This window comes from Spea bombifrons, chromosome 12 (genome assembly GCF_027358695.1).
Source record: "Spea bombifrons isolate aSpeBom1 chromosome 12, aSpeBom1.2.pri, whole genome shotgun sequence".
Classification (NCBI taxonomy): domain Eukaryota; kingdom Metazoa; phylum Chordata; class Amphibia; order Anura; family Pelobatidae; genus Spea; species Spea bombifrons.
Genome location: NC_071098.1, coordinates 33,766,733 through 33,789,910, shown reverse-complemented (window position 1 = coordinate 33,789,910; position 23,178 = coordinate 33,766,733). Strand labels below are relative to the sequence as shown.

Here is a 23,178-nt window from a genome sequence, read left to right as displayed (position 1 = left end):
GGATTGGGAGATACTCGTTATGGAGAGAGACTAAAAAAGTTACAATTACATACACTGGAAAAAACATTGTCTTAGAGGGGATATGATAACATTATATAAATATATGCGGGGCCGATATACATTATATAAATATATGCGGGGCCGATATACATTATATAAATATACGCCGGCCGATATACATTATATAAATATATGCGAGGCCAATATACATTATATAAATATATTCGGGGCCGATATACATTATATAAATATATAGGGGGCTGATATACATTATATAAATATATGCGGGGCTGATATACATTATATAAATATATACGGGGCCGATATACATTATATAAATACATACGGGGCCGATACACATTATATAAATATACGCGGGGCCGATATACATTATATAAATATACGCGGGGCCGATATACATTATATAAATATACGCAGAGCCGATATACATTATATAAATATACGCGGGCCGATATACATTATATAAATATATAGGGGGCTGATATACGTTATATAAATATATGTGAGGCCGATATTATATAAATATACGCGGAGCCGATACCCATTATATAAATATACGCGGGCCGATATACATTATATAAATATATAGGGGGCCGATATACATTATATAAATATGTGTGGGGCAGAGATACATTATATAAATATATACGGGGCCGATATACATTATATAAATATATACGGGGCCGATATACATTATGTAAATATGTGTGGGGCAGATATACATTATATAAATATATACGGGGCCGATATACATTATATAGATATATGCGGGGCCGATATACATTATATAAATATATAAGCGGGGCCGATATACATTATATAAATATACGCAGGGTCGATATACATTATATAAATATACGCGGGGCCAATATACATTATATAAATATACGCGGGCCGATATACATTATATAAATATATGCGAGGCCGATATACATTAAATAAATATATTCGGGGCCGATATACATTATATAAATATATGCGGGGCCGATATACATTATATAAATATATAGGGGGCTGATATACGTTATATAAATATACGCGGGGCCGATATACATTATATAAATATATAGGGGGCTGATATACATTATATAAATATATGCAAGGCCGATATACATTATATAAATATATTCGGGGCCGATATACATTATATAAATATATGCGGGGCTGATATACATTATATAAATATACACGGGGCCGATATACATTATATAAATATATGCGGGGCCGATGTACATTATATAAATATATAGGGGGCTGATATACGTTATATAAATATACGTGGGGCCGATATACATTATATAAATATATAGGGGGCTGATATACATTATATAAATATATGCGGGGCCGATATAAAGAGCTCTTCAGTGACCTGTTCATTAACAGAAATATACAAAGAACAAGAGGTCGCCCTCTGAGACCGGAAGAAAAAAGGAAGGGATTCTTTACAGTGAGGGCAGTAAAGGTACGGAATCCACTGCCAAGGGAGGTGGTTATCCAATACATCAGATACCTTCAAAAGGGGTCTGGATATTTTTTTAGAAAGGCATGACATACAGGGATATAAATAGAATAACTTTAATATTTTTCTTGCCTCTTGGAGTCAAGAAGGAATTTTTCCCGCTGATTGCAGAAGTAGATTAATTAGGGGTTTTTAGCTTAATTAGGGGTTCTTTTGGATCAAGAATAGGAAGGATGGGTAGAAGGGTTGAACTTGATGGACTTAAGTCTTTTTTCAACCTTATGTACTATGTAACTATGTACCTGTGAGCGTGGATATGCACACGCATGTGCCTGTGAGCGTGGATATGCACACGCATGTGCCTGTGAGCGTGGATATGCACACGCATGTGCCTGTGAGCGTGGATATGCACACGCATGAACCTGTGAGCGTGGATATGCACACGCATGTGCCTGTGAGCGTGGATATGCACACGCATGTGCCTGTGAGCGTGGATATGCGCACGCATGAGCCTGTGAGCGTGGATATGCACACGCATGTGCCTGTGAGCGTGGATATGCAAACACATGTGCCTGTGAGCGTAGATATGCACACGCATGAACCTGTGAGAGTGGATATGCACACATATGAACCTGTGAGCGTGGATATGCACACGCATGTTCCTGTGAGCGTGGATATGCACACGCATGTGCCTGTGAGCGTGGATATGCACACGCATGTGCCTGTGAGCGTGGATTTTATAGGGATTAATGTGTTTTTGCCGTGCAGCGGACGCCTGCCAAGAATTCTCTAAACCCAGACTAATAAACGCGGGGAGTAAAGCGAACTTTCTGCCCCCCGGACTCGTGGCCCTTCAATCCCTCTTCATGCGGCTTTTCCCAGGCCCTCAAAGTTTTTACCCCCCCCCCCACATGGTTTTATTCTTGGCTAATAGGTATGATTAGTGAGCATGAGACGCATGTGTCCTGGCCTGAGACCAGGGAAATCTGTCACATCTGCTCAGCGTCCCGAGACCACGTTGGCCACGGGTGACCTGTTCTACTTTTCTGCCTCAGTTCAGCTGGACGAGCCCATTCTCTGTTATCGCGCTCCCGAAAACCCCCCACTACCCAGAATAAGCCCCTGAGAAACGGGCAGGAGGGTCTCGGAGAATCCGGCGCCCACTAAACGTCCACGACCCGCTGGCAGAGTAATGTCACCTGGTGATCGGCGCCATCTCTGGCCCTCCACTGGGGCAGTTATCACGTAAACCCATAGCTTCCAGAACCCCTGCCCTGAGACACTATCATATCTAAAGAGTTAATAAGGAGAAGTTCAGTGCAATTAAGTGTTTAACCCTCGTGTGCCACAGAATGGGAACAACCAACCTATAACTATAGCCCGGGGCAAATAACTTTGCCCCCTCTCCCTGCCCCGGCCCTCATTAGGAGAGTTCGTGCGGACGCCTGGGATCCGACCTGCAGAAAACGCTGAAATGCAGAATTCTCGCCCGACAGATCAAAGAGAAAGCTTCTCAGCCCAAATCATCGGCGCAGAACAATTTAATAACCGAGGGGAGCACGTGGTGACGGGAATAACTCCTGCAATGCTCAGCCGGCCACGTAAAAAAGCCACGTTTTTATTTCTACGATTAGTTTGTAGCTTTGCTGCTGAGGACTACAACCCCCATCATGCTCATCAAGCCTTTGTGGCCCACAGAATAGGAATTCCAGATCCTGGCCATAGCAGGACGGCGGCCCTGTCACACGGAACGCAGGCGAAAAACTTCTATTACTGATAAAGAACATTTTAATGGAACTCACAGGAATTACCGCGGGGATTATTATTATTATGGGAATTATTATTATTACGGGAATTAATATTATTACAGGGATCATTATTATTATGGGAATTTATTATTATTATGACAGGGATTATTATTATTAAGGGAATTATTACAGGGATTATTATTATTATGATTATTATTATTATGGGAATTATTATTATTACGGGGATTATTATTATTGTTAATTATTATGGGGATTATTATGATTATTACAGGAATTATTATTGCTGATATTAGTATTATTACAGAGATTATTATTTTTATGGGAATATTATTATTATTATTATTATTAAAGAGATTATTATTTTTACCGGGATTATTATTATTATTATGGAGATTATTATTTTTACCCGGATTATTATTATTATGGGTATTTATTATTATTATTATTATTATTATAACGGGTATTTATTATTATTATTATGGAGATTATTATTATTACGGGTATATATTATTATTATTATTATTATTAAAGAGATTATTATTTTTACCGGGATTATTATTATTATTATGGAGATTATTATTTTTACCCGGATTATTATTATTATGGGTATTTATTATTATTATTATTATTATTATTATAACGAGTATTTATTATTATTATTATGGAGATTATTATTATTACGGGTATATATTATTATTATTATTATTAAAGAGATTATTATTTTTACCCGGATTATTATTATTATTATGGAGATTATTATTTTTACCCGGATTATTATTATTATGGGTATTTATTATTATTATTATTATTATTATTATAACGGGTATTTATTATTATTATTATGGTGATTATTATTATTACGGGTATTTATTATTATTATTATGGAGATTATTATTATTACGGGTATTTATTATTATTATTATGGAGATTCTTATTATTACGGGTATTTATTATTATTATTATTATTATTACGGGTATTTATTATTACGGGTATTTATTATTATTATTATGGAGATTATTATTATTACGGGTATTTATTATTATTATTATTATTATTATTATTATGGAGATTATTATTATTACGGGTATTTATTATTACGGGTATTTATTATTATTATTATGGAGATTATTATTATTACGGGTATTTATTATTATTATTATGGAGATTATTATTATGGGTATTTATTATTACGGGTATTTATTATTATTATTATGGAGATTATTATTATTACGGGTATTTATTATTATTATTATTATTACGGGTATTTATTATTATTATTATGTAGATAATTATTATTACGGGTATTTATTATTATTATTATTATGGGTATTTATTATTACGGGTATTTATTATTATTATTATGGAGATTATTATTATTACGGGTATTTATTATTATTATTATTATTACGGGTATTTATTATTATTATTATGTAGATAATTATTATTACGGGTATTTATTATTATTATTATTATGGGTATTTATTATTACGGGTATTTATTATTATTATTATGGAGATTATTATTATTACGGGTATTTATTATTATTATTATTATTATTATTACGGGTATTTATTATTATTATTATGGAGATTATTATTATTACGGGTATTTATTATTATTATTATTATTATTATTATGGAGATTATTATTATTACGGGTATTTATTATTACGGGTATTTATTATTATTATTATGGAGATTATTATTATTACGGGTATTTATTATTATTATTATGGAGATTATTATTACGGGTATTTATTATTACGGGTATTTATTATTATTATTATGGAGATTATTATTATTACGGGTATTTATTATTATTATTATTATTACGGGTATTTATTATTATTATTATGGAGATAATTATTATTACGGGTATTTATTATTATTATTATTATGGGTATTTATTATTACGGGTATTTATTATTATTATTATGGAGATTATTATTATTACGGGTATTTATTATTATTATTATGGAGATTATTATTATTATTACGGGTATTTATTATTATTATTATTATTATTATGGAGATTATTATTATTACGGGTATTTATTATTATTATTATGGAGATTATTATTATTACGGGTATTTATTATTATTATTATTATTATTATTATTACGGGTATTTATTATTACGGGTATTTATTATTATTATTATTATTATTATTACGGGTATTTATTATTACGGGTATTTATTATTATTATTATTATGGAGATTATTATTATTACGGTTATTTATTATTATTATTATTATTACGGGTATTTATTATTATTATTATGGAGATTATTATTACGGGTATTTATTATTATTATTATTATGGGTATTTATTATTACGGGTATTTATTATTATTATTATTATTATTATTATGGAGATTATTATTATTATTATTACGGGTTATTATTATTATTATTATTATTATGGAGATTATTATTATTACGGGTATTTATTATTATTATTATTGAGATTATTATTATTATAGGGTATTTATTATTATTATTATTATTATGGAGATTATTATTATTACGGGGATTTATTATTATTATTATGGAGATTATTATTATTACGGGGATTTATTATTATTATTATGGAGATTATTATTATTACGGGGATTTATTATTATTATTATGGAGATTATTATTATTATTATGGAGATTATTATTATTACGGGGATTTATTATTATTATTATTATTATTATTATGGAGATTATTATTATTACGGGGATTTATTATTATTATTATTATGGAGATTATTATTATTATTACGGGGATTTATTATTATTATTATTATGGAGATTATTATTACGGGTATTTATTATTATTATTATGGAGATTATTATTATTACGGGGATTTATTATTATTATTATTATTATTATTATTATTATTATGGATATTATTATTATTACGGGTATTTATTATTATTATTATGGAGATTATTATTATTACGGGTATTTATTATTATTATTATGGAGATTATTATTATTACGGGGATTCTTTACTTCTGAGCTGGCATTTCTGTTGTTTTTTGGGATTAGATTTTGCATGAATGGCTGTGAATGGAAAATCCAAAACGTGCAGAACGTGTAGAGTCCTAACTGAGACAGGAGGGGCCGGCGGGGGCCGCAGCCGAGACACAGACCCCAAACACCGAAACCTCCTGAAAACGGGGGAAAAAGTGCCCAATCCGTGCAGGAGCTTTAATAACTGCAGAGTGTGCGATGACACATAAAGAGACACGATGCATATCCCTTTGTACAGCGCTGCGGCGTATGACGGCGATATATAAATAATAATAATAACACACATTGTACAGCGCTGCGGAGTATGACGGCGATATATAAATAATAACACACATTGTACTGCGCTGCGGAGTATGACGGCGATATATAAATAATAAAATAACACACAGCTGTACTGCGCTGCGGAGTATGACGGCGATATATAAATAATAACACACATTGTACAGCGCTGCGGAGTATGACGGCGATATATAAATAATAAAATAACACACAGTGTACTGCGCTGCGGAGTATGACGGCGATATATAAATAATAATAACACATTGTACAGCGCTGCGGAGTATGACGGCGATATATAAATAATAATAACACATTGTACAGCGCTGCGGAGTATGACGGCGATATATAAATAATAATAACACATTGTACAGCGCTGCGGAGTATGACGGCGATACATAAATAATAATAACACATTGTACAGCGCTGCGGAGTATGACGGTGATATATAAATAATAATAACACATTGTACAGCGCTGCGGAGTATGGCGGCGATATATAAATAATAACACACATTGTACAGCGCTGCGGAGTATGGCGGCGATATATAAATAATAACACACATTGTACAGCGCTGCAGAGTATGGCGGCGATATATAAATAATAATAACACATTGTACAGCGCTGCAGAGTATGGCGGCGATATATAAATAATAATAACACATTGTACAGCGCTGCAGAGTATGGCGGCGATATATAAATAATAATAACACATTGTACAGCGCTGCGGAGTATGACGGCGACATATAAATAATAATAATAACACATTGTACAGCGCTGCAGAGTATGGCGGCGATATATAATTAATAATAACACACATTGTACAGCGCTGCGGAGTATGACGGCGATATATAAATAATAATAATAACACATTGTACAGCGCTGCGGAGTATGGCGGCGATATATAATTAATAATAACACACATTGTACAGCGCTGCGGAGTATGACAGCGATATATAAATAATAATAATAACACATTGTACAGCGCTGCGGAGTATGGCGGCGATATATAATTAATAATATCTCGCGGTATATCGGATGGTGACTCAGCTGAATCGCCTGCTCCGGATGCACCGAACAGATAAGTCGTATTAAAGCCCCGCGTGACCTTTTTATGTTTGTTTACAGACACGCGTGTGATGTCATGTCTGCGGTGCAGGAAGTTGTGACACCGGCTCGGGTGGAGCGACGACCCTGAATTTTACCAAATATGGGAAAAAAACAACATCCCGTTCCAGGGCTGTCAGATCGGAATTCTCACCATGACGAGGCAAAGTGCTTTACTACCTCTGATGGGATTCCATGTCACGTATCCACATAACTACTATTTGGTAGAATTTGTTAATGGATTGGTCTTCCGAGGGAGGTGGTAACTGCTTATTTTGGTTAGGAAGCAGGGTTAGACATGTCCTAATATAAAGATGTATTATCATTATCTCTATTAGATTGTAAGCTCTTTGGGCACTTTTTGTGTCTGTATGTCCCAATGTACGTCTCTGCGGTATAGGATGGCGCTTCTTCGTGATGTTTGGAGACGGTTTCCGGGGACAGGGTTTGCTTCCCCCGACCCCCGCCGGACCCCATCCCCCGGACCCCCGCCATGACCGGGCTCTCGCGCAGGGTGAGCTTCCCTCACCTTTTATGGAGAGACGCTCGTTCTGAGCACGTAAAACACTCTCATTCCTTCCTCCAAAACACTAACATCTACAGAATGAATCAAACCATCTGCCCCGGGGATCAGCACACAGTCCCTCCGCACACTCGGGGATGCCTTTCGGGGGCCAAACGTTTCTATAGTGGACCTGGCCGAGAGATCCCGGATATTCAGGCCCAGGAAGGGACTCGGCGGCGGGTGACGCTTTGTACTCACATACATGCTGAGCTTAGGAGACGCGTGTTTGCCGTGTACTGTGCGCGTGAACAACATATGGCGAACGGGTTACCCTCAGGACACGTATTACACGACACGAGGACCTCCTCTTCTCTGTATATATTCTATACCAGATTACTCCCTGGCTTTACCCCACGGGGGTAGATAAATGTGACTCCCAGCAGAGGTGGTAGAGGCTGATACAGTGAGGGAATGTAAACATGCATGGGGCAGGCAGATGCCTTCCTTCCAGCGAATGAATGTTTGCAAAATGTAAATATAGGCGGTTTCTCTGAAAACGTGTGATTTAACATGTTTGGCGACATGTGGCGGTTCTGTACATGTCTTCACCTGCGTGTGACGCGGCCTCTTATTACAGCGCTAATTCCTCCGCGACACGCAAGAATGAAACGGCTGCATTACGTGAAATCCTCATCCGCGGGTGCATATATCGCGCGGGTGCATATATCGCGCGGGTACACTTACATACACTCATGCTGACACCACACGCTGACACCACACACTGACACATACCATACACTGACACACACGCTGACACCAGACACTGACACACACTCACACTAACACCATGTACTGACACACAATCACGCTGACAGCACACACTGACACACACTCACACTAACACCATACACTGACACACACTTATGCTAACACCACACACTGACACACACTTGCGCTGACACCACACACTGACACACACTCACACCACACACTGACACACACTCGCGCTGACACCACGCACTGACACACACTCGCGCTGACACCACACACAGGCTGACACCACACACTGACACACACTCGCGCTGACACCATACACTGACACACATTCATGCTGACACCACACACTGACACACACTCGCGCTGACACCACACACAGGCTGACACCACACACTGACACACACTCATGCTGCCACCACACATTGACACACACTGATGCTGACACCACACACTGACACACACTCACGCTGACACCACACACCGATGCTGACACCACACACTGACACACACTCATAAAAATAATAGATGTAAGTAAAGTAGCGGAAGGTGGACCCCATCTCTGAGCCCCGGGTGGGGGATCTCTCCACACCCTTTCTTGCACTCTCTGTTTCCATGGTAACGAGGATGTTTGCCACTCTGTGACCTCTTACTCTGTAAACAATATATAATGGAAAAGAGAGCCCTAGATCCTGATACACATTAGATAACACAGCATGCGCCACGGCAGACCTCATATTAACCCTTTCTTTCACACAACCAAAATCGGCACAAGTGGCTTTCCATCCAGAAGCCGCCCCGAGGGTAGAATCACAGGGACGGCACTCGGGAGCTTCAATCGCCCCCTGAACAGCCTCCGTGCCTCTAAAAACCTCCAATACTGAATGAATCGTGGAGTCAAGAGACGCCGTCCTCTAATCCCGGAACTCAATCCCGGGACGGTGTCGCTCGGAACGTAGCTCGACCCGGTACCTGTTCTTATACTGTGACTGCGTAGCCAGTGATTGGCTGACGTCGTATACGTTGTTGTCACATTGGCCAACAGTTTATAAGTCACTGTGATTGGCTGATGGCTTATAAGCCGCTGTCACATAGGCCGACGGTTTATAAGTCACTGCGATTGGCTGACGCCGTATACATCGCTGTCATATTAGCCAACAGTTTATAAGTCACTGTGATTGGCTGACGGCTTATATGTTACTGTCACATTGGCTGACAGTTTTTCAGTCACTGTGATTGGATGACGCCGTATACGTCGCTGTCATATAGGCCAGCGGTTTATAAGTCTCTGTGATTGGCTGACGGCTTCTTCTTTGCTGTCACATTGGCTGACAGTTTTTCAGTCGCTGAGCACTTTCTATTTCCGAGGTACCAAGAAATATGTCAGGCGAGGCCTCCGACACAGCGGCCTCCACTACCGTCCTCCATTTAATATCATTCGATTAAACGGTTTCAATCAAAGTAAAATAATGAAGGAACCTTTAGACGGGGGGGGGGGGGGCGGTCTCCCCTGTTATACCCTGCACGGTGCCGTCTGGCCACTGAGGGGTTAATGCCGGCCACCGTTGTGTGTAAATAAATCATAAATATTTCTGACGTCCTCCCTTCCACTCTCACTAGATCCTCTTTCGTGGTAACTCTGATGAAACCAGGGAGAGGTCTGTCCGGCAGCAACCGGTAACGGGAGGGCGACCGGTAACGGGAGGGCGACGGGCGCGCAGGATTTAAAACAAAACAGATGAAGTTCCTGGAGGTTTTCTGGAGCCGTTCCCATGGGATTCACTCCACATATTATTGGTTGTTTGTTTGTTTGTTGGTTCCACGGGATTCAAAGCGATCCTCATGGAATAGGCATAAAGTGTTAAGCAGCCTTATACCCGTGCCGCGCATGGTTAATTAATACCCTTTATTGATTGCAGAGACCACCATGAGGGAGCCTCCTATATTATCCGTGTCACAGTGAATGGACTCCATATACGCTATGTCAGCATTCACTTAATAATATCTCCATATGATAGATATTATTAATAATAATAATATAAAAGCTAATCGTATATAATGATAACAATAATAATATAAAATCTAATCGTATGGCGGGAGTTACTCTGCATAATAAACCCAAATTCACCAAATATTTATCATATGGAGATATTATTATTAATAATAATAATATAAAAGCTAATCGTATATAATGATAACAATAATAATATAAAATCTAATCGTATGGCGGGAGTTACTCTGCATAATAAACCCAAATTCACCAAATATTTATCATATGGAGATATTATTATTAATAATAATAATATAAAAGCTAATCGTATATAATGATAATAACAATAATAATATAAAATCTAATCGTATGGCGGGAGTTACTCTGCATAATAAACCCAAATTCACTAAATATTTATCCTATGGAGATATTATTATTAATAATAATAATATAAAAGCTAATCGTATATAATGATAATAACAATAATAATATAAAATCTAATCGTATGGCGGGAGTTACTCTGCATAATAAACCCAAATTCACCAAATATTTATCATATGGAGATAATGATTAATTAATAATAATAATGATATAAAAGCTGATGGTATGGCGGGGGTTACTCTGCATAATAAACCCAAATTCACCAAATATTTATCCTATGGAGATAATGATTAATTAATAATAATAATGATATAAAAGCTGATGGTATGGGGGGGTTACTCTGCATAATAAACCCAAATTCACTAAATATTTATCCTATGGAGATAATGATTAATTAATAATAATAATGATATAAAAGCTGATGGTATGGAGGGGGTTACTCTGCATAATAAACCCAAATTCACCAAATATTTATCATATGGAGATAATGATTAATTAATAATAATAATGATATAAAAGCTGATGGTATGGAGGGGGTTACTCTGCATAATAAACCCAAATTCACCAAATATTTATCATATGGAGATAATGATTAATTAATAATAATAATGATATAAAAGCTGATGGTATGGCGGGGGTTACTCTGCATAATAAACCCAAACTCACCAAATATTTATCATATGGAGATAATGATTAATTAATAATAATAATGATATAAAAGCTGATGGTAAGGCGGGGGTTACTCTGCGGTACACGAGATATTGAAACATGGAGGAACAGGCTGTACTCTGGTGCCATCTAGTGGGCTTTTGGTATATTATCCCCTGTAAAGCCTACGCCTGACTCTTACCACATTTAACCCTTTCCACTCACTGCGTTCACCATGGACTGCGAGGGGGTAACTCAGCAGGACAGACAGGAGTTATGCCTAATTTATAGATAAGCCGGGGGGGGGGTAAAATGTTCTGCGCCGCCCACCCCCCAAATATACCCGGGTCTCGTCTTTCAATGTGATGTCACAATGAGTGTCAAATACATAACGTATCCCAATGTATTATACCGCAAACTGCATCTCCCATCATCATCAGCATTTGGCTGAGGGTCATATGAGTGGCTGCTGCACTTGCAGCCACAGATTCCCAAACCATACAGCGCTGCGGAATATGATAGCACTACATAAATCAATAAATAAGAATAAAACTGCTACAAGGATCAACCATCTGAAACATCTCATAATGAAACGGGCCAGCCCCACGCCCACTACCCCATACGTTGGGAATCCACCCCTGACATCAGAGTACAGGAAGTACACCAATTCCCGCCAGGTACACAGGAAGCTTGCGCAGCGCGGTACATGGCGTGACTCGTCTCGCTGTTTCGTGCAGGGATCCCCTTTTTCCTCCCCTTCCGTGTTTCCATCTGATGTAATAAAACGTGTAAGGGGCTCGTGTGGCGTCAACTTCTTCCGGCGGGGATACCAAGTTGCTATTAATATGTCGTCCGTATGTGCAGTGACTACCATTATAACCTCAAAGCGACACCCGGAGTACGAGTCACGGTGATCTCTCTCACGGTTAACGGAAACCCACTGAGCGCCACGGACGTCTCTTTATACAATTACCGGGGAAGTTCATGGGAAAGATGTCAGGCGGGTTGGATACGTTGTGAATTGTTTGCTCCTTGTTGCTGGAGAGACGGTAACGAGTTTAAGATGTCAGAATCCAGCAGCCAATCAGGCCGCTCGTTCTACATCAGGACCAGAACACAATTACCCATCATTCGCGCTCGTCATTGTTTCCGTGGAAACAAGTTAATCATATAGAAAGAGAAAAAACTGGTTTCAGTTGGTTTTAATCCTGATTTAACCCTTCTGTCTCTGGCAGATGCCGTCGCCGTGATACTTGTATGTAGCACACATGCCTCGCCCTGCAACACGGATATCACGTACATGCAGCCTGTAAACACATCTTAAAAATTATCCATACACTCGTATGGGCAGTCCCTCCATGCCATGTGTCCCTGTTTAGTTTCACCAGTCCCTCACCCAAAGCCCCGATGCCCTTCTCTCTTCCCCTGATGCCCCTCTAGGAGGTGGGAATGTTTGCGGGGTATGAGGGGATCGCAGGGTTCTACAGCCCTAAAAGCCCCGATAATGTGTACAGAAACAGCAGGAAACGGCTTTAGAAATAAACGGGGTAAATAAAACTGACTATACTTATGATGCCCGGCTCAGTTACACAAATAGCCCCACCCCAGGCACGCCCATAACCACACCCACTGATAGTGCCCTTCTCTGGCCATTTGATGTGCTTGTCGTCAACCGTTGCACCGAGGCCAAGGCCGGTGCCGCGGGAGCATGGCACTAAGGCGCTCCAGTAGCTGAGGTGCCCAGTGGGGTCATGTAACTAGCATCACGTGACCCCTCGCAGGAGTAAGGGGGCAGCTGGCACGGAAGGTGAAAACTGCAATGAAGACAGGGCTCTGCTTGCGATAAGAAGAGAGGGGAGCTCTAAGAGGGAGTGCGTATGTGTGTATGTATGTGTATGGCGTTAGAGTGAGTGAGTGGGTATGGCGTTAGAGTGAGTGAGTGTGTAAGTGTATGGTGTTAGAGAGTGAGTGTGTATGTAAGTGTATGTGTTGGAGTGAGTGAGTGAGTTACTGTATGCTGTTAGTATGTGTGTGTTACTGCATGATATTAAAGTGTGTGAATGAGTATCAGGGGTGATCCTGGAGTTAGTGCTGTGAGGGAGAGAAGGGAGTGTGTGTGAAATACAGAAACACAATAATTGAGTTACCTCGGTTGTCAATCAGTGCAATTATTAATCAAACACATGCAGCTATACCCACTTTTTAGCTCAACTCCGAAGTGCCCCATATGGGGTATATTTATTCCACATGTAGTCTAATCCATGAATGACGCCTGACCAACGGATCTGCATATTCCTGAAAGCTTCTAATCTATTACAGTTCAATTAAATGATCATTTTTACCAAATCTGCTCATTTTCTTCCCTTGGCTTAAACGCTCCCCCCATTAGTTTGCCATTCTGGGCAGCATCGTAATATCTATCCATTACTGAGAGCGTTTAGACGAAGAATAATGGACTTTATTAACATTTCATTTATAAACCGTTTCCTGCTGTTTCTGTACACATTATTGGGGCTTTTAGGGCTGAGGAGCATCTAAGTGAGGATACCAACAAAGTATGTGCTACGGATGGATTGGGTGGGAGCGCCCAGGACCGGGGCCCCCCCGCTGCACACTGTGAAGTACAGAGCAGCCACACTGTTTGGGGGTCCTGTCAGTACTGGGGAGCCCCAGTGCACAGTTTGGGGGTCCTGCCAGTACCGGGGAGCCCCAGTGCACAGTTTGGGGGTCCTGCCAGTACCGGGGAGTCCCAGTGCAGTGTGGGGGTCCTGCCAGTGCACAGTTTGAGGGTCCTGCCAGTACCGGGGAGCCCCAGTGCACAGTTTGGGGGTCCTGCCAGTACCGGGGAGGCCCAGTGCACAGTTTGGAGGTCCTGCCAGTACCGGGGAGTCCCAGTGCAGTTTGGAGGTCCTGCCAGTGCACAGTTTGAGGGTCCTGCCAGTACCGGGGAGCCCCAGTGCACAGTTTGGGGGTCCTGCCAGTACCGGGGAGGCCCAGTGCACAGTTTGGGGGTCCTGCCAGTACCGGGGAGTCCCACTGCAGTTTGGGGGTCCTGCCAGTGCACAGTTTGAGGCTCCTGCCAGTACCGGGGAGACCCAGTGCACAGTTTGGGGTCCTGCCAGTACCGGGGAGGCCCAGTGCACAGTTTGGGGGTCCTGCCAGTACCGGGGAGTCCCACTGCAGTTTGGGGGTCCTGCCAGTGCACAGTTTGAGGCTCCTGCCAGTACCGGGGAGACCCAGTGCACAGTTTGGGGTCCTGCCAGTACCGGGGAGCCCCAGTGCACTGTTTGGGGGTCCTGCCAGTACCGGGGAGCCCCAGTGCACATTTTGGGGGGGACGCTGCTACTTACAGTAACATGGGAAGCGGGAGCGATACAGTGTGATGATGAACTGGAAACAGTATGAGAAGCTGGTAGAATATTCTGCGTCAATCGGGCCCCAAACGCTGAGAGCCCGATGAGCCCCACTTCCTGCAAATTGACATATGGCTGCTATTTACACCGATACCCCCGAGGGACATGGTCAAGGTCGTACGGACTCTCGATTGATCGGACCTCCTGAGCGATGAGAAAAATGCATTCAAATCACCGTATCAGTGCAGCTGCATCCAGAGCGTTTATCCATGTAGAGACTACTATACAAATGGATATTACAGACCAGCTCCCAGCTAGACGTCACCTGCCATTACCCACAGTGCCCACCTGCGAATGGAAGCATGGCAGCCCATGGCAGGGGTGCAGCACGTGACACTAGATATGTAGCACCACGATGGTTTTGTGACCCTAACGTTTTTTCGCAGCTCAGGGATTATGTGGGCTGTGAAGGAAATGGAAGTGGGACCCGGGATGATGCGGGGTGCATGTGTGTGACGCCGGGATGATGCGGGGTGCATGTGTGTGACGCCGGGATGATGCGGGGTGCACGTGTGTTACGCCGGGATGATGCGGGGTGCACGTGTGTGGCGCCGGGATGCTGCGGGGGGCATGTGTGTGATGCCGGGATGCTGCGGGGGGCATGTGTGTGACGCCGGGATGCTGCGGGGGGCGTGTGTGTGACGCCGGGATGCTGCGGGGGGCATGTGTGTGATGCCAGGATGCCGCAGGGTGCACGTGTGTGACACCGGGATGATGCGGGGTGCACGTGTGTGACACCGGGATGATGCGGGGTGCACGTGTGTGTGATGCCGGGATGCTGCGGGGGGGATGTGTGTGACGTGGGGATGATGCAGGGGGCATGTGTGTGACGCCGGGATGCTGCGGGGGGCATGTGTGTGTGACGCGGGGATGCTGCGGGGGGCATGTGTGTGATGCCGGGATGCCGCGGGGTGCACGTGTGTAACCCAGGCAGCTGCCTCTTACCTTTTTATCCCCGGGCCCGTGCACCAAGCTGGTGTTCTCGTTGGCCGCTGGTTTGGGGGGAGGCTCCTTGTCCTCGGGCTGCATGTTTTGGATGGGGAGAGCTGCAGGTGAGAGTCCGCCAGATCCACAGAACTGATAGCTACACCCTTCTCTCTGAGTCAGACGCTTTCCAATGGCAGCCCTTCTCTCCTCCTCTTATTTCTCCTCCTCTGCATCCTCTTCATCACTTGCAGCACTGCCCTCCTCCCTCCCGCACCCTGCGCTGCCTCCTGCCTGCCTGTCTGTCCGCCTGCTGCCTGCCCGTCCATCCGTCTCTCTGCGATGTCTTTATCTCCGATAACATTCTCACTGCCAGACGTTCATTCTTTACAATATTTAAGAGGGAAATAATCTACCCCAAGAGTTTAAATTCCCCAATCTCTATACCCTCTCGTCTGTACACACCCGTCACCTCTGTACGTCCTTCACCTATACGTTCACCACTATACTGCCCAACTGCATTTAATCCAAATGAACACGTTTTATGATAATGGCTCTATAGTGAGAGGACATGAATTATTGTATAAGATCAATTTACGCTACGAATCCCTTACAGAGGAGCCGGCGTCACCGGCTGCAGCATAAACTCTTCCTAATTACTAAAAGCCGCCAATTATGCCCATCTCGAGGGACTTGTTATTCCTGTATTATAGCTGCTACCTATAAATCCAGCGTCATGAAAAGCCACGAGGTTTACTGGGGCAACAGACTCTTCTCCGCAAACTAATATCTCCATAATGTATACATCTCACTCGAATGTATACCTCCGTAATCTCTGCATCGTCCTTGAAGCTAAACCTCCATAATTTACACACTCATGTATCCATAATCTATACAACCCCCTTGCATCTATACCTCCATAACCTACATATCCCCTCACATCTATACCTCCATAATCTATACATACCCCTCACATCTATACCTCCATAATCTATACAGACCCCTCACATCTATACCTCCATAACCTACACATCCCCTCACATCTATACCTCCATAATCTATACATATCCCTCACATCTATACCTCCATAACCTACACATCCCCTCACATCTATACCTCCATAATCTATACATACCCCTCACATCTATACCTCCATAACCTACACATCCCCTCACATCTATACCTCCATAATCTATACATATCCCTCACATCTATACCTCCATAACCTACACATCCCCTCACATCTATACCTCCATAATCTAGACATACCCCTCACATCTATACTTCCATAATCTATACATACGCCTCACATCTATACCTCTACAAGATATACATACCCCTCACATCTATACCTCCATAACTTACACATTGCCTCACATCTATACCTCCTTAACCTACACATTCCCTCACATCTATACCTCAATAACCTACACATCCCCTTCACATCTATACCTCTATAATCTAGATATGTAATAAAAATATAGGGCCAATACAAACTTCGTATCGGGAACACATAAATATGTATGTGCGCCAAAAATAGGCAGTCACTTAGATGCAAACAAAGGTGAAACATTTAATACGAACAAAAATAGAAGAAGAATATAAAAAGAAGATAACAAAAATAATACGAAACAAGTCTTACAAAACCTTGGAGAGGAATTTAGTTGATGACATCTGTCCTATGCGTTCCTGAGGATGGAGGGAGGGAGTGTTTGGGACGTGAAGAGTCCGTGGATGGCAAGTACATCTTCTCTCTACATCTCCTCCATGCATCTCTAATGCCTAACTTATATACGGTTTGGATAATGATGTCAGTCTATTGGTCTTCACCTAATTGGGCGTTCAAACAGCTTACTAAGGTCTTTACACGTCTAAACCCTATTTCAGGTGGTCGCTGTGCGCATGCTGTAATGCCCTTTTACAGTTACAACTTTACCATGCATTAACAAGTTACTATCCTATCTATAGAATGCCTGTTCAGCAAATCCTTCCTTCCATATTTTAAGGTCAAGGAAACCCTGAAGCCCATTAATATATCTTAATGATCATTTATTTATGAACAATGGTTACATATCTTTGACTATTGCCTATACCAATAATTATATATGGTCCTTTTCTTAATTGGGGTTAGAAGAGATGTTAAATGTGTTAGAATCTTTTACAATACATACCCCTCACATCTATACCTCCATAACCTACACATCCCCTCACATCTATACCTCCATAACCTACACATCCCCTCACATCTTACCTCTTTCTGACCCTACCGTGACATTGAGATGTCCTCTCCCCAGCAATCATCCCCAGAATCCCTTTGTCCCCTCATTCACTAAACCAAACCTCTCTTTTACTTACTCCCTGAGGTTTAGATATAGATCAAATAAACACACAAAACAGCACTTGCATGTATAGATCAACTGAATAAGACATACAAACCCTTGAATTACAGGCATACATAAATAATGTATGGAAACATAGCCGGCACAGATCAACACATGAACACACAAACCCAGCTTTGCATGTATAGATCAATTGAAATTCGCATGTTATTCACAAATAAACAGAATCAGACACACAAATCCTGTATTTGCAGGTATACAATAATAATGTATGGAAACATAGCATTGCAAGTATTGATCAACAGAACACACAAATCCAGCATTCCAGGTATAGATCAACTGGAAATCACATGTAAACTCAGCACTGAGGGTATAGATCAAATAAAAAAAACAAACGGAAACAGCTTTGTAGGTATTGATCAACTGAATAAGACATACAAACCCTGTATTTGCAGGTATACATCAATAATGTACGGACACACAGCATAGCAGATATAGATCAACAGAATAACAAAAAGCAAGCTTTACAGGTATAGATCAATTGGAATTCACATAAAAACTCAGCATTAAAGGTAGAGATAAACCCCGTAAATTGCAGGCATAGATCACAGGTCGCACACCCCAAAGCCAGCCCTGGCGTCCACACTGCCCACATAGAACCCGACCAGCACCCAAATTACACACATAGGACTTGCCATTTGTCCCCAAACAGCCTGCCCTGTGACATCTTGGCCCCCAAGGCTCAAACACCCTGCTTGTGTGATCTTTGCCTTTATACAAATCTATTATATACACTTTTACACTCGCTCACTAATTCACACTCTATATACACAGAGCTTAAAACCCTTTCTCCCCATCTCTTACCTTTCTCATCTTCCATCCTTTTCAATCATCCTGCATCATCTTCTTTCTTCCATGCTGTCACGGGAGCGCGAAGTCTGTCACTCCAGGCCTCTGCTTTCGTGCTCCCTCATCATTATGCGCCGGCTATTGATGCAGAGCGCCGGGGTGACGTCATATCCCCGCGCTCTGCCTCATTTGCCGGCGCGTAGTGGTTAGGGAGCAGGAAGCCGAGGTCTGATTGGACAGACCCCGCACTCCCTAATGTCGGGCCGGTTACAGGGAGATTGAAATCCCCCAACCAGCCCTGCTCATCGGACAGCTCCTCCCCCGACCAGCGCAATGCCCACTGGGCGCCCGATGAGCAGGGCTGGCTGGGGACAGCACAACCGTGCAGCTGCCTCTACACTCCCCTGAAGACCGCCCCGGAGGAGGTGGCTTATCTGATCGCCCCGCCCCTATATAGACGCTACTATTTTTTAGGGGCTTCGTGGTGAATCACTGGCAGCAATGTCATTCGCCCCGGGGCCCCTAGAACGCTGGGCCCCTGGGCAGCTGCTCAGAGTGCCCATGCATTTAGATGGTTTCTTTAATGTTGGGCTGGTTAAGGAGATCTGTGATCTCCCCAACCAGTCCTGGAGGCCAGGGGCGTAACTAGACCCCTCAGGGCCCGGGTGCGAGAATCTGTTAAGGGCCCCCCACCCCCCAAAAAAAACATGATTTTTACCCAACAATTTTTTTTCAACAAATTCAATTTACATATTGAATCATTTCTGTAAAAAAATCAAAGAAAAAGGGGCGCATGTTCAAAGGGCATAATCAAAGAAAAAGGGGCGCATGTACATAGGGCCCTTTTTGTACATGCGCCCCTTTTTCTTTGAATACATAAATAATCTTTCCACCAAAACAGCCTGACTGTGGCATTTTTGCCACCAAAACAGTCCGCCTGTGGCATCTTTGCCACCAAAACACCCCGCCTGTGGCATCTTTGGCCCCATAACAGCCCGCCTGTGGCATCTTTGGCCCCATAACAGCCCTCCTGTGGCATCTTTGCCACCATAACAGCCCTCCTGTGGCATCTTTGGCCCCATAACAGCCCGCCTGTGGCATCTTTGGCCCCATAACAGCCCGCCTGTGGCATCTTTGCCACCATAACAGCCCTCCTGTGGCATCTTTGCCACCATAACAGCCCTCCTGTGGCATCTTTGCCACCATAACAGCCCGCCTGTGGCATCTTTGGCCCCATAACAGCCCGCCTGTGGCATCTTTGGCCCCATAACAGCCCGCCTGTGGCATCTTTGCCACCATAACAGCCCTCCTGTGGCATCTTTGGCCCCAAAACAGCCCTCCTGTGGCATCTTTGGCCCCAAAACAGCACTCCTGTGGCATCTTTGGCCCCAAAACAGCCCGCCTGTGGCACCAAAACAGCCCGCCTGTGGCATCTTTGCCACCAAAACAGTCCGCCTGTGGCATCTTTGGCCCCATAACAGCCCGCCTGTGGCATTTTTGGCCCCATAACAGCCCGCCTGTGGCATCTTTGGCCCCATAACAGCCCGCCTGTGGCATCTTTGCCACCATAACAGCCCTCCTGTGGCATCTTTGCCACCATAACAGCCCTCCTGTGGCATCTTTGGCCCCATAACAGCCCGCCTGTGGGATCTTTGGCCCCATAACAGCCCGCCTGTGGCATCTTTGCCACCATAACAGCCCTCCTGTGGCATTTTTGGCCCCAAAACAGCCCTCCTGTGGCATCTTTCCACCAAAACAGCCTGACTGTGGTATCTTTGCCCCCCCTTACACATCCATGCTATCTCTCACACACACACACACACACACACACACACATATATATTAATTCACAAATATTTACTCACTAATTCACAGATAATCCATTCAATCATTCAGATATTCATACATTGATACCCATTAATTCCCTCATTCAGATACTCATTTACATATACTCATTCACAAACATTCATTCACTCACTCCTTCACAGATATTCATTAATTCTCTCACTCAATCTCAAATACTCCTTCATGCAGCCTCCCCTTACCTGAACAACCGAAGATGTAAAAAGTATGTGCCGCTCGGCGCTCGCAGACCAACTTGTTCAGTGCATAGGGGGAAGCAGATGCGCAGCAGGGTCATGTGACGTACGTCACGTACGTCACGTGACTGTTGGATTCCTGCGTCCCCCGGCATCCTCGTCTGCCAGTAAGTAGCGGCCCCCCGCGGAATTAATCGTGGGGGTTGCCCGGGCCCCCTAGAGTGGCGGGCCCGGTAGCAGCTGCTGCAGGGTTAAGGGGCAAGTGCCCCTTTTGCCCTGAGTTATAGACGGCCGTAGAGGCCGCATAGGCCCAGTCAGTCCGGTCCTGACTGGGCCTATGCGGCCTCTACGGCCGTCTATAACTCATAGACCTTGGGGCCCCTTGCCGCCGGGGCCCGATTTTGGGCGGCCCCTTGGCTTGGGCCCCCCTGCCACCGGGGCCCGGGCGCAGTCGCGACCCCTGCGACCCCGGTAGTTCCGCCACTGCTGGAGGCTGCAGAGTGCCTCAATCTTCCTACTGCCCTGCCTCCATAATCTATACCTCCCCCTCACCTCTATACCTCCATAATCTATACATCCCCCTCACATCTATACCCCCATATTCTATACATCCCCTCACATCTATACCTCCATAATCTATACATTCCCTCACAGCTATACCTCCATAATCAATACATTCCCTCACATCTATACCTCCATAACCTACACATCCCCTCACCTTTATACCTCCATAATCTATACATCCCCTCACATCTATACCTCCATAATCTATACATAGCCCTCACATCTATACCCCCATATTCTATACATCCCCTCACATCTATACCTCCATAATCTATACATCCCCCCTGCATCTATGCCTCCATAATCTATAGATCCCCTCACCTTTATACCTCCACAACCTATATATCCCCTCACATCTATAATCTATACATCCCCCTGACCCCAGTACCACCATTATTTACGTCTCCCTTTTTTGTTAAATTTGAGCACGGAAGCCATTGGATGAGGATTCTGCAGCGCGTCTCACTCTGCAATCTTACAAACAACCACTAGATGGGGCTGCAGAGAACCCCGGAGAGCGCAGGAGGGTTTTATCCAATAACTATTATTATTATTATTATTTGTATTATTATCTGTTATTATTATTATTATTATTTATTTATATAGTGCAGTTTAACAGTTTACACAGCGCTTTTTACAATACATATATTCAAGGTTGCGACAAGACGAGAATTCACAGACTAAGACAAACCGATACATTAGGTGGAGAGACTCGGCTCGCAAGCTTACAATCTACATATCTTACCGTATATATATATATATATATATGATGTGTAACTGCTAAATCAGTGACACGCCCCGCAGAATGTAAAACTGAATCAGACACGCCCCATATAATGTAAAGCTAAATCAGTGAGATGCTGGCCCCCTGTATAATGTATAGATAAATCAGTGACCGGCCCCTGTGTAATGTAAAATGTATAGTTATATCAGTGACCGGCCCCTTGTATAAAGTATTGTTAAATCAGCGAGCCGGCCCCCTGTATAATGTATAGTTATATCAGTGACCGGCCCCTTGTATAAGGTGTTGTTAAATCAGCGAGCCGGCCCCCTGTATAAAGTATAGTTAAATCAGTGACCGGCCCCTGTGTAATGTA

The 23,178-nt window shown here is 42.6% G+C and overlaps 1 protein-coding gene across 1 annotated transcript in view; it reads right to left on the bottom strand.

Moving 5' to 3' along the window:
* Positions 1-16,463, bottom strand: part of SLC2A1 (solute carrier family 2 member 1) — a 37,464-nt gene extending 21,001 nt beyond the window's left edge. The window contains exon 1 of the mRNA XM_053452198.1: positions 16,312-16,463. Coding sequence (XP_053308173.1) covers positions 16,312-16,395 — 84 coding nt within the window. The 5' untranslated portion in view covers positions 16,396-16,463. The remainder of the gene's footprint in view (positions 1-16,311) is intronic.
* Positions 16,464-23,178: the final 6,715 nt, after the last annotated feature.